Source organism: Hoplias malabaricus, unplaced genomic scaffold (assembly GCF_029633855.1).
Source record: "Hoplias malabaricus isolate fHopMal1 unplaced genomic scaffold, fHopMal1.hap1 scaffold_32, whole genome shotgun sequence".
Classification (NCBI taxonomy): Eukaryota; Metazoa; Chordata; class Actinopteri; order Characiformes; family Erythrinidae; genus Hoplias; species Hoplias malabaricus.
Window position 1 is genome coordinate 491,804 of NW_027100920.1, and position 13,562 is coordinate 505,365.

The 13,562-nt window shown below is 38.7% G+C and overlaps 1 protein-coding gene and 2 long non-coding RNA genes across 3 annotated transcripts in view; 2 read left to right on the forward strand and 1 right to left on the reverse strand.

The window, feature by feature from the left end:
• The first annotated feature begins 643 nt into the window (after window positions 1–643).
• On the forward strand, window positions 644–2,172 carry LOC136682379 (uncharacterized). Its single transcript, XR_010798619.1, has 4 exons — window positions 644–942; window positions 1,053–1,118; window positions 1,217–1,292; window positions 1,378–2,172. It is a non-coding gene; the product is annotated as an uncharacterized lncRNA (long non-coding RNA).
• A 4,007-nt stretch (window positions 2,173–6,179) lies between these two features.
• Window positions 6,180–11,638, reverse strand: LOC136682383 (uncharacterized). The gene is made up of 4 exons (XR_010798620.1): window positions 11,340–11,638; window positions 11,164–11,229; window positions 10,990–11,065; window positions 6,180–10,904 (listed from the first exon to the last, which is right to left on the reverse strand). It is a non-coding gene; the product is annotated as an uncharacterized lncRNA (long non-coding RNA).
• Window positions 11,639–12,425: 787 nt separating this feature from the next.
• Window positions 12,426–13,562, forward strand: part of eps8l3a (EPS8 signaling adaptor L3a) — a 42,103-nt gene continuing 40,966 nt past the window's right edge. The window contains exons 1-2 of the mRNA XM_066658866.1: window positions 12,426–12,519; window positions 13,163–13,251. Of these exons, the coding sequence (XP_066514963.1) occupies window positions 13,169–13,251 (83 nt within the window). The 5' untranslated portion in view covers window positions 12,426–12,519; window positions 13,163–13,168. The remainder of the gene's footprint in view (window positions 12,520–13,162; window positions 13,252–13,562) is intronic.

Genomic DNA, 13,562 nt, shown 5'->3' on the forward strand with positions numbered 1-13,562 from the left:
CCCTTTTGGGAGGGAAGTCCCGCCCCCTTGTCCAATCAGAAGCGTGTATTTGACAGGAAGTCCCGCCCTCTCGTCCAATCAGAAGCGTTTATTTGCTCGGAAGTCCCGCCCTGTCATCGACCAATCATAAGTGTGTATTTTCCCGCCCTTGTTCAAAAGTCCCGCCCTCGCTTCGTCCAATCGCAAGCGTGTATTTTACCCCCGGATTTCCCGCCCTCCCCTCAACCAATCATAAACGTGTATTTTAACCGTAATTCCCGCCCTTCGCTCTGTTTTATTATAGATATCTACGACCCCCCACGATGAACCCCTTTATCGCGCGCGCACATACGCGAGCCCCCCACCCCTTTATCGCGCACACACGCGCGCACAGGCTCTGTTTCATCACAGGTGTCAAGTCACGAGCTACGCTTTATCAGTCGCACACTCGCTACCGTAATCGCTAACGATCAACCACCCCACCCCTTTTATCGCGCGCACACACATAAGTGAACCCCCCACCCCTTTTATCGCGCGCACACACATAAGTGAACCCCCCACCACTTTGGAATTACAGGAATCGTCAAACGCCCCCCCCATCAAACGGTTATGACACACGCACGTACCCCCCACACACACACATACAGGGTATACATAAGTAAATTTTTAATTTTCTAACTCCAAGTTCTAAATGATTAATGGTGTTTTAGTGATTAAAGATTGTTTTAAAATCGTTCATTTTCTCCCCCGGTCTATGACCCACACCCCAAAACATACTGTTTTCATACGATAAAAAATGACATTTGAAGATGTCTTAACGCTGCCCCTCCTAAACCCTCCTCCTCGCTGTACGTCAGAAAAGTTTACGATAAGTGACTCAGTATATCTAGGAGCTCAAAAATCTACGCATTACACGCTGACATTCAACTTTGGATGATATACTGCTCGGACTGGAACCAAAAGGTAAGAACTGACATTTATAACGTAAAATAAGAATAATTTAAGAATATTACTTTATATTTCATTTTAAAAATTTTATATATTTATTTATTTATTTTATTTTTATTTTTTAGATTAAGAACAAACAAGAACAGACGTGATGGCTAATATTTTACAAGCTCCAAGACTAAGTCCTTAGGGTAAGTAAATATATATATATATTTATATATAAATGTGTATATATATATGTAATATGTATTTTATAATGTTATTCATGAAAATTTTCGTATCTCTTTAGTCAAACGTCCTAAACAGTTATGAACTGGAGACACCTCCTACTTGAACACATCCACTTATGATGAAGCTCTTCCCCTGTAAGTAAAGTACAATATGTTATTCATAATTTTGTGTGTATTTCCTAGTCCTAATTGAAGCTTTTTGTATTTTTTTCATCCTTAGATTTCAGTAAAAACAATCTGAAACTATTATGATGCTACTTTCTACGAATGCTGTCGTCTGTGAAGAGCCATCGACTGTTGACTCAAGAATGTAAAACTTATTTTATTTAATGTTTATTTATTCATTTGCTTTATTGTATTAGTCAAATGGCGCAAAAACGCCCTAACAACGAGGTTTTAAACAATGAAGCTAAGAAGCCTAACATCAGTCCTTTTTCACATGATTTAAATAGCACTCAGATAATCTGCGAACTAAAACGCAGTATTTCAAAATTAGAAACTAAATTGAATGAATACGAAACGTACACAACTCTGAATCCTTTTCTGTTAGAAGCTGTAAATCAGCTTAATGACAGTTTGTCAGTAAATCCAACCCAAAACTTTGAATGTTTAAAGTCTCCTGTTAATACCTCAGAAAATACAGCTAAAAGTTTGCATGATGTTTTCTTTGAACTGGAGCACAGCTTATCGAAATTACAAAACACACTCAATGAATACGACACGTGTACAACTCTGAATCCTTTTCTGTTAGATGCTGTAAAACAGCTTAATGACAGTTTGTCAGAACCTTCTAAGCCAACCACAGACTTTGAATGTTTAACGTCTCCTGTTAATACCTCAGAAAATAATCCTGAAATTTTGTCAGATTTTTTCTATGAACTAAATCAAAGTCTTTTGAGATTAAATGATAATCTGATAAACTTAAGTCAAAATTCATTAACCAGTCCTGATTATCATGACAATTCTCCTCCTTCACCTAATATTGAGAATAACCCCAATGACAATTCTCCTCCTCCATCACCTAATATTGAGAATAAGCCCAATGACAATTCTCCTCCTCCTTCACCTAATACTGAGAATAACCCCAATGACAATTCTCCTCCTCCTTCACCTAATACTGAGAATAACCCCAATGACAATCCACCTGACGATGGTGATGTACAAACGGGAGGTGATCTTGACCCAAATATCAATATAAATCGCTTAGACAGATTCCGCACCACAGAAATTAGAAGAAGGACAAACTTTTTTTCTCTCGGTAACGTCGACAGCTTTGCAGAATTTTACAATTATGTTCTTGAGATTTTAAATGAAATGCTCAATGTTGCCAATGGTGAAATAGTTGGACCGAGTGATGGTGTGTTTGTAGAAATTCAGGGTGATTCGCTCAATGTTTCGTCGCGTGTTCAGATAAATGATGGGGGTATCGATCTGAATTCCTTTCTGATGTTGTTTGAAAACTCCATCCAGAGTAAATTTGAAATACTTTCCGATGAAACTTTACAATTAGTTATTCGGATTGTGCACGCTCCTCAGGGTGGAGGGAAAAAAAAGCTATCGGGTATCTTCAGCACAGATTTTATTCAGAAAAAGATGAAACATCTGTATGTTTTTCACAACAAAGATAACCTCTGTTTTGCCTTATGCGTTTCTCAAATATTGAATCCTGAGAAAAACATTTTCGAAGTAGAACAAATAGCGAGGCAACTGCAAAATGATGTAGGTTTATCCATAGATGAAATGGTTAGCTTTGCACATATCGCACGCTTTGAGCAACATTTGAACTGCAAAATCATAGTGTTGTACCGAAGTGATGAAAAGAAGGGGTATAGTTTGTTTCAGAACACTAACATGCCTCATGACAAAACCGTTTACCTGTTCTTGCAAGATAACCATTATTACGGCGTCAAAAATCTTAAAGGTGTTTTAGGTACATCCTATGTCTGCCCCTACTGTTCCACCGGCTTTAACAATCAGAAACATCACAAATGCGATTTTCATTGCAACGTATGTCTTGACAAAGACTGTCCTAAACGGTCTAAAAAGACTGTACAATGTGAAGATTGTCTAAGGGTTTGCAGATCGCAGTATTGTTATGATAAACATAAAACAGTGATCGATCCAAGCGGTGATCAAACTTTATGCAAAACTAGATTCTACTGCCCTAAATGCAATACCGTGCAGGATCAGAGTAAAGGATCGAAAAAGCATCAGTGTCAAACCAATCGTTGTAAAAACTGTGGAGCCAAAGTTGATTCAGAAATCACACATGAATGTTTTATGCAACCTATAATATTTGAAATTCCCGATGAAAAGTACGTCTTTTACGATTTTGAGACGAATCAAGAAACAGGTTACCACGTAGCTAATTATATATGTTGCATTGATTTCAAAGGTAGGGAGTGGACAGCAAAAGGGGACAATTGCGTGGCATCATTCTTTAGAAAGTATCGCAAGGAAAAGTATAAAAGTTATACATTCATAGCGCACAACGCTAGAGGGTATGATTCATACCTTTTGTTGAACCATTTAGTGAAGGAAGGTATCACCCCTAACATCATAGCGCAAGGTGGTAAAATCTTGTGTTTTCAAGATGTTGAGTATAAACAGAGATACATCGATAGTCTCTCTTTTCTCCCTATGAGACTGAGCGCTATTCCAAAGGCTATGGGGTTCATATCAGACAAAAAAGGTTATTTCCCACATTTTTGGAATACTGTGGAAAATCAGAATTATGTAGGACCTTATCCGAAACCCGAGTTCTACGGGGTAGACACCATGATGACCAAAGAAAGAGAAGAATTTTTTGAATGGTACAATACATGTACAGGAAAGCTCTTTCACTTTAAGGAAGAAATGGCTCAATATTGTAAGAACGACGTCCACATTCTGAGAAAAGGTTGTATAGCTTTCAGGGATGAGATACTTAGCAGTACAATGGTTGACCCGTTCAAATGCATCACCATAGCTAGTGTCTGTTTACAAATATTCAGAATCAACTTTCTGTCTGAAAACATTTTAGCTATCCCGCCATTAGATAATTACATCGACAGTCAGAAATCTTTCTCAACACCTTCCATACAATGGCTCGAGTACATCTCTGAGAGAGACAAGATCCCCATCCGACATGCCCTCAATGAAGGTGAGGTCAAATTCGGAAACTATTTTGTGGATGGTTATTATGACGACGGTAGTGAACGTAAGGCTTTTGAGTTTTTAGGATGTTTTTATCACGGATGTGATAAATGTTTTCCTTCAAATTTACCACATCCTCTAAGTAAGAGTTCACAATCCTTTGGGGATGTTTATCAAAATTCTATGGATAGAATTCAGACTTTACAAAACACTTTCAAACTGAACGTAACTATGATGTGGGAGCATACCTGGAATGAGATGAAAAGATCAAACCAGGATGTTAAATTGTTTATGTCCCGCTTTGACTTCCCTGAGCGCATAAAACCGCGAGATGCTCTGTTTGGTGGTCGAACAAACGCATTACATCTCCATTATGTAGCACAGCCCGGTGAAAGGATTGATTACTATGATTTCACGTCCCTCTATCCTTATGTAAATAAAACAAAGAGGTACCCCGTGGGTCACCCCACTATCATCTTTCGTGATTTCCAACCGTTGGAAAAATATTTTGGGCTTATTAGAGCAAAAGTTCTCCCCCCTAAGGGCTTGTGGGCCCCTGTTCTCCCTTATAGAGTGAAAAGCAAACTCTTGTTTCCTTTGTGTCGGACGTGTGCTGAACAACAAATGCAAAACTGTAAACACTCGGATGAGGAGAGGGCCCTGACAGGTAGTTGGTGTAGCGTTGAGGTGATGAAAGCCATTGAGAAGGGGTACAGAGTGTTGAAGGTGTTTGAAATATGGCACTTCCCTAATCATTCGAAATATTTGTTTACAGAATACATCGACAGGTTTCTGCAGACAAAACAGGAGAGTTCAGGTTATCCCTCCTGGGTGGTGAATGAGGCCGATAAAAAAGAGTACATTCAAAAGTATGAGGAGAATGAAGGGATCAAACTAGAACAATCACGCATTGAAGTTAATCCTGCGCAGAGATCTGTGGCTAAACTGGCTTTGAATTCTTTATGGGGAAAAATGTGTCAGAGAACAGACAGGACAAACACTACACTGATCAAAGACCCTAGTGAGTTTTTACAATTCATATTCTCGGATATGTATAACGTAAGTCATTTCTCCTTTCTGAATCAGGAGGTGGCATTGGTGCAGTGGCGTTACGCAGACGATAGATGTCTCAAACCGGGTAACGCTAATGTATTTATAGGTATTTTCACCACAGCCTATGCTAGACTTGAATTATACAATGTGATAGATCAACTACAGCAGAGATGCTTATACACGGATACTGACAGCGTCATTTTCAAAAGTAAAGAAGGTGACTGGATGCCTCCTCTAAGTGATTACTTAGGAGGCCTTACGAGTGAATTGGACACAGGTGATCAAATAGTAGAATTTGTCAGCGGGGGTCCGAAAACCTATGGTTACCGCACTCTCAAAGGGAAGACTACGATGAAAGTTAAGGGTATTACTTTAAACTACACCAATGGTGAAATTGTTAACTTGAAATCCTTGACAGAACTGGTTAATGAACATGTGAAAAATCCTAATTCTAACGCTGAAATTATGACTACCCACAATCAAATTGTGAGAGATAAAAGAGGCTTTCACTTAAAAAACAAATCACTGATGAAAAGGTTCAGAGTTGTGTACGATAAACGTGTTCTCTTACCCGATTTCACAACATTACCATACGGATATTAAATAACTAACTAAAAATGATTCATCCAAGGGGATTTGATTCTAGACTTCAGCTTCCTTTTTCTTGTATAGTGTGTGGACCAAGCAATAGTGGAAAATCTTTTTTTTATCAAAATGTTGTTGGAAAATTGTAAGGATTCCATGTCAAAAACCCCGGATCAAAACGTATGTTTATTTTGTTCAGCAGTTCATCATAGAGAGGTTGCCAGCACGTATAACAACATACAATTTGATCCGGGGTTTTTGACATGGAATCCTTACAATTTTCCAACAACATTTTGATAAAAAAAAGATTTTCCACTATTGCTTGGTCCACACACTATACAAGAAAAAGGAAGCTGAAGTCTAGAATCAAATCCCCTTGGATGAATCATTTTTAGTTAGTTATTTAATATCCGTATGGTAATGTTGTGAAATCGGGTAAGAGAACACGTTTATCGTACACAACTCTGAACCTTTTCATCAGTGATTTGTTTTTTAAGTGAAAGCCTCTTTTATCTCTCACAATTTGATTGTGGGTAGTCATAATTTCAGCGTTAGAATTAGGATTTTTCACATGTTCATTAACCAGTTCTGTCAAGGATTTCAAGTTAACAATTTCACCATTGGTGTAGTTTAAAGTAATACCCTTAACTTTCATCGTAGTCTTCCCTTTGAGAGTGCGGTAACCATAGGTTTTCGGACCCCCGCTGACAAATTCTACTATTTGATCACCTGTGTCCAATTCACTCGTAAGGCCTCCTAAGTAATCACTTAGAGGAGGCATCCAGTCACCTTCTTTACTTTTGAAAATGACGCTGTCAGTATCCGTGTATAAGCATCTCTGCTGTAGTTGATCTATCACATTGTATAATTCAAGTCTAGCATAGGCTGTGGTGAAAATACCTATAAATACATTAGCGTTACCCGGTTTGAGACATCTATCGTCTGCGTAACGCCACTGCACCAATGCCACCTCCTGATTCAGAAAGGAGAAATGACTTACGTTATACATATCCGAGAATATGAATTGTAAAAACTCACTAGGGTCTTTGATCAGTGTAGTGTTTGTCCTGTCTGTTCTCTGACACATTTTTCCCCATAAAGAATTCAAAGCCAGTTTAGCCACAGATCTCTGCGCAGGATTAACTTCAATGCGTGATTGTTCTAGTTTGATCCCTTCATTCTCCTCATACTTTTGAATGTACTCTTTTTTATCGGCCTCATTCACCACCCAGGAGGGATAACCTGAACTCTCCTGTTTTGTCTGCAGAAACCTGTCGATGTATTCTGTAAACAAATATTTCGAATGATTAGGGAAGTGCCATATTTCAAACACCTTCAACACTCTGTACCCCTTCTCAATGGCTTTCATCACCTCAACGCTACACCAACTACCTGTCAGGGCCCTCTCCTCATCCGAGTGTTTACAGTTTTGCATTTGTTGTTCAGCACACGTCCGACACAAAGGAAACAAGAGTTTGCTTTTCACTCTATAAGGGAGAACAGGGGCCCACAAGCCCTTAGGGGGGAGAACTTTTGCTCTAATAAGCCCAAAATATTTTTCCAACGGTTGGAAATCACGAAAGATGATAGTGGGGTGACCCACGGGGTACCTCTTTGTTTTATTTACATAAGGATAGAGGGACGTGAAATCATAGTAATCAATCCTTTCACCGGGCTGTGCTACATAATGGAGATGTAATGCGTTTGTTCGACCACCAAACAGAGCATCTCGCGGTTTTATGCGCTCAGGGAAGTCAAAGCGGGACATAAACAATTTAACATCCTGGTTTGATCTTTTCATCTCATTCCAGGTATGCTCCCACATCATAGTTACGTTCAGTTTGAAAGTGTTTTGTAAAGTCTGAATTCTATCCATAGAATTTTGATAAACATCCCCAAAGGATTGTGAACTCTTACTTAGAGGATGTGGTAAATTTGAAGGAAAACATTTATCACATCCGTGATAAAAACATCCTAAAAACTCAAAAGCCTTACGTTCACTACCGTCGTCATAATAACCATCCACAAAATAGTTTCCGAATTTGACCTCACCTTCATTGAGGGCATGTCGGATGGGGATCTTGTCTCTCTCAGAGATGTACTCGAGCCATTGTATGGAAGGTGTTGAGAAAGATTTCTGACTGTCGATGTAATTATCTAATGGCGGGATAGCTAAAATGTTTTCAGACAGAAAGTTGATTCTGAATATTTGTAAACAGACACTAGCTATGGTGATGCATTTGAACGGGTCAACCATTGTACTGCTAAGTATCTCATCCCTGAAAGCTATACAACCTTTTCTCAGAATGTGGACGTCGTTCTTACAATATTGAGCCATTTCTTCCTTAAAGTGAAAGAGCTTTCCTGTACATGTATTGTACCATTCAAAAAATTCTTCTCTTTCTTTGGTCATCATGGTGTCTACCCCGTAGAACTCGGGTTTCGGATAAGGTCCTACATAATTCTGATTTTCCACAGTATTCCAAAAATGTGGGAAATAACCTTTTTTGTCTGATGTGAACCCCATAGCCTTTGGAATAGCGCTCAGTCTCATAGGGAGAAAAGAGAGACTATCGATGTATCTCTGTTTATACTCAACATCTTGAAAACACAAGATTTTACCACCTTGCGCTATGATGTTAGGGGTGATACCTTCCTTCACTAAATGGTTCAACAAAAGGTATGAATCATACCCTCTAGCGTTGTGCGCTATGAATGTATAACTTTTATACTTTTCCTTGCGATACTTTCTAAAGAATGATGCCACGCAATTGTCCCCTTTTGCTGTCCACTCCCTACCTTTGAAATCAATGCAACATATATAATTAGCTACGTGGTAACCTGTTTCTTGATTCGTCTCAAAATCGTAAAAGACGTACTTTTCATCGGGAATTTCAAATATTATAGGTTGCATAAAACATTCATGTGTGATTTCTGAATCAACTTTGGCTCCACAGTTTTTACAACGATTGGTTTGACACTGATGCTTTTTCGATCCTTTACTCTGATCCTGCACGGTATTGCATTTAGGGCAGTAGAATCTAGTTTTGCATAAAGTTTGATCACCGCTTGGATCGATCACTGTTTTATGTTTATCATAACAATACTGCGATCTGCAAACCCTTAGACAATCTTCACATTGTACAGTCTTTTTAGACCGTTTAGGACAGTCTTTGTCAAGACATACGTTGCAATGAAAATCGCATTTGTGATGTTTCTGATTGTTAAAGCCGGTGGAACAGTAGGGGCAGACATAGGATGTACCTAAAACACCTTTAAGATTTTTGACGCCGTAATAATGGTTATCTTGCAAGAACAGGTAAACGGTTTTGTCATGAGGCATGTTAGTGTTCTGAAACAAACTATACCCCTTCTTTTCATCACTTCGGTACAACACTATGATTTTGCAGTTCAAATGTTGCTCAAAGCGTGCGATATGTGCAAAGCTAACCATTTCATCTATGGATAAACCTACATCATTTTGCAGTTGCCTCGCTATTTGTTCTACTTCGAAAATGTTTTTCTCAGGATTCAATATTTGAGAAACGCATAAGGCAAAACAGAGGTTATCTTTGTTGTGAAAAACATACAGATGTTTCATCTTTTTCTGAATAAAATCTGTGCTGAAGATACCCGATAGCTTTTTTTTCCCTCCACCCTGAGGAGCGTGCACAATCCGAATAACTAATTGTAAAGTTTCATCGGAAAGTATTTCAAATTTACTCTGGATGGAGTTTTCAAACAACATCAGAAAGGAATTCAGATCGATACCCCCATCATTTATCTGAACACGCGACGAAACATTGAGCGAATCACCCTGAATTTCTACAAACACACCATCACTCGGTCCAACTATTTCACCATTGGCAACATTGAGCATTTCATTTAAAATCTCAAGAACATAATTGTAAAATTCTGCAAAGCTGTCGACGTTACCGAGAGAAAAAAAGTTTATCCTTCTTCTAATTTCTGTGGTGCGGAATCTGTCTAAGCGATTTATATTGATATTTGGGTCAAGATCACCTCCCGTTTGTACATCACCATCGTCAGGTGGATTGTCATTGGGGTTATTCTCAGTATTAGGTGAAGGAGGAGGAGAATTGTCATTGGGGTTATTCTCAGTATTAGGTGAAGGAGGAGGAGAATTGTCATTGGGGTTATTCTCAATATTAGGTGATGGAGGAGGAGAATTGTCATTGGGGTTATTCTCAATATTAGGTGAAGGAGGAGAATTGTCATGATAATCAGGACTGGTTAATGAATTTTGACTTAAGTTTATCAGATTATCATTTAATCTCAAAAGACTTTGATTTAGTTCATAGAAAAAATCTGACAAAATTTCAGGATTATTTTCTGAGGTATTAACAGGAGACGTTAAACATTCAAAGTCTGTGGTTGGCTTAGAAGGTTCTGACAAACTGTCATTAAGCTGTTTTACAGCATCTAACAGAAAAGGATTCAGAGTTGTACACGTGTCGTATTCATTGAGTGTGTTTTGTAATTTCGATAAGCTGTGCTCCAGTTCAAAGAAAACATCATGCAAACTTTTAGCTGTATTTTCTGAGGTATTAACAGGAGACTTTAAACATTCAAAGTTTTGGGTTGGATTTACTGACAAACTGTCATTAAGCTGATTTACAGCTTCTAACAGAAAAGGATTCAGAGTTGTGTACGTTTCGTATTCATTCAATTTAGTTTCTAATTTTGAAATACTGCGTTTTAGTTCGCAGATTATCTGAGTGCTATTTAAATCATGTGAAAAAGGACTGATGTTAGGCTTCTTAGCTTCATTGTTTAAAACCTCGTTGTTAGGGCGTTTTTGCGCCATTTGACTAATACAATAAAGCAAATGAATAAATAAACATTAAATAAAATAAGTTTTACATTCTTGAGTCAACAGTCGATGGCTCTTCACAGACGACAGCATTCGTAGAAAGTAGCATCATAATAGTTTCAGATTGTTTTTACTGAAATCTAAGGATGAAAAAAATACAAAAAGCTTCAATTAGGACTAGGAAATACACACAAAATTATGAATAACATATTGTACTTTACTTACAGGGGAAGAGCTTCATCATAAGTGGATGTGTTCAAGTAGGAGGTGTCTCCAGTTCATAACTGTTTAGGACGTTTGACTAAAGAGATACGAAAATTTTCATGAATAACATTATAAAATACATATTACATATATATATACACATTTATATATAAATATATATATATATTTACTTACCCTAAGGACTTAGTCTTGGAGCTTGTAAAATATTAGCCATCACGTCTGTTCTTGTTTGTTCTTAATCTAAAAAATAAAAATAAAATAAATAAATAAATATATAAAATTTTTAAAATGAAATATAAAGTAATATTCTTAAATTATTCTTATTTTACGTTATAAATGTCAGTTCTTACCTTTTGGTTCCAGTCCGAGCAGTATATCATCCAAAGTTGAATGTCAGCGTGTAATGCGTAGATTTTTGAGCTCCTAGATATACTGAGTCACTTATCGTAAACTTTTCTGACGTACAGCGAGGAGGAGGGTTTAGGAGGGGCAGCGTTAAGACATCTTCAAATGTCATTTTTTATCGTATGAAAACAGTATGTTTTGGGGTGTGGGTCATAGACCGGGGGAGAAAATGAACGATTTTAAAACAATCTTTAATCACTAAAACACCATTAATCATTTAGAACTTGGAGTTAGAAAATTAAAAATTTACTTATGTATACCCTGTATGTGTGTGTGTGGGGGGTACGTGCGTGTGTCATAACCGTTTGATGGGGGGGGCGTTTGACGATTCCTGTAATTCCAAAGTGGTGGGGGGTTCACTTATGTGTGTGCGCGCGATAAAAGGGGTGGGGGGTTCACTTATGTGTGTGCGCGCGATAAAAGGGGTGGGGTGGTTGATCGTTAGCGATTACGGTAGCGAGTGTGCGACTGATAAAGCGTAGCTCGTGACTTGACACCTGTGATGAAACAGAGCCTGTGCGCGCGTGTGTGCGCGATAAAGGGGTGGGGGGCTCGCGTATGTGCGCGCGCGATAAAGGGGTTCATCGTGGGGGGTCGTAGATATCTATAATAAAACAGAGCGAAGGGCGGGAATTACGGTTAAAATACACGTTTATGATTGGTTGAGGGGAGGGCGGGAAATCCGGGGGTAAAATACACGCTTGCGATTGGACGAAGCGAGGGCGGGACTTTTGAACAAGGGCGGGAAAATACACACTTATGATTGGTCGATGACAGGGCGGGACTTCCGAGCAAATAAACGCTTCTGATTGGACGAGAGGGCGGGACTTCCCTCCCAAAAGGGGGCGGGGCTTGATGACGTGGCACGCTCTGATTGGCCCAAATGACCTGTCAAAACGAAGTTACAAAAAGTGCCTCATATATCTCTCTGAGGACTTTTGCTAATGCGCTGAGTATCTGGAGCGTTTCTATTGGTCGGTCCCTTGACGACTTACCTGTCTGTTTCCTGTTTCCTCGCTGCACCTGTTGGACTTTGGTCAGAGTTTCTCTGTGATTCTCTCACATCGGACCTTCAGCCGAGGAGAAGAATACTAACCTGACTCCAAACAGACAGATCCCTCAAAGGTACTAGTCCGGTCTGGACCACCGCCACATCAAAGCTCCTCAGAACCTCCTCATTAGCATAAATTCTCTTTCAGTACATTTAGTTCTCCTGTTTGTGACGTTTTTAGCCTGTGAACTGTTTTCATCTGGGTTAAAAGTTTAAGCCTGAGATCTGACTGTGTTTACACTGGGTTGAGATGTTTAATCCTGAGATCTGACTCTGTCTAAAATGAACTTAGAATTTAGTCCTGAGATCAGACTCTGTCTAACATGTGTTTAGAGTTTAATCCTGACATCAGACTGTGCTTAAACTGAGTTTAGAGTTTAATCCTGAGATCAGACTGTCTAAAATGGGTTTAGAGTTTAATCCTGAGATCAGACTGTGCTTAAACTGTTTAGAGTTCAATACTGAACTGTACAGGGATGTGTGTGTGGGTGTGTGCATGTGCGTGTGTAATATGAAAGACTTGATTTTTATGGTGTTATAAACACATAAACAGTGTGGGGGAAGGAGACAAAATAACAACCACAAAATCAGAAGTCACTACACTATAAATATTTAATAATAAAAAACACTTAGATTAAAGATGTATATTTATTTATATACCCACTGTGTATATGTGTGTCTGCGCGTGTGTGTGTGTGTGTGTATACGTACCTGCAGTTGGAGATGTTTGAGAGGAGCAGTGTGTTTGATTTCAGCTCAGGTGGTGCAGGAAGGGGCAGGGTCAGTGCTGATTCTCCTCGGTCAAGGTGAGGATGCTAATGGAATCTAATCATAAACATTGGCAGTCTTGTGAAAAGGTGGTTTTGGGTGGTGATTACTGTGTGTTTGTATGTTTACTGTGTGTTTGTGTGTTTACTCTGTGTTTCTTATGTGTATACTGTGTGTTTATTATATGTTTAGTGTGTTCATTGTGTGTTTATTTTGCATTTATTATATGTTTACTGTGTGTTTACTGTGTTTACGGAATGTTTACTACTTGTTAATTTTGTGTTTACTAGACGGCACAGTGGCAGATAGTGTTAGTCACACAGCTCCAGGGTCCCGGGGTTATGGGTTC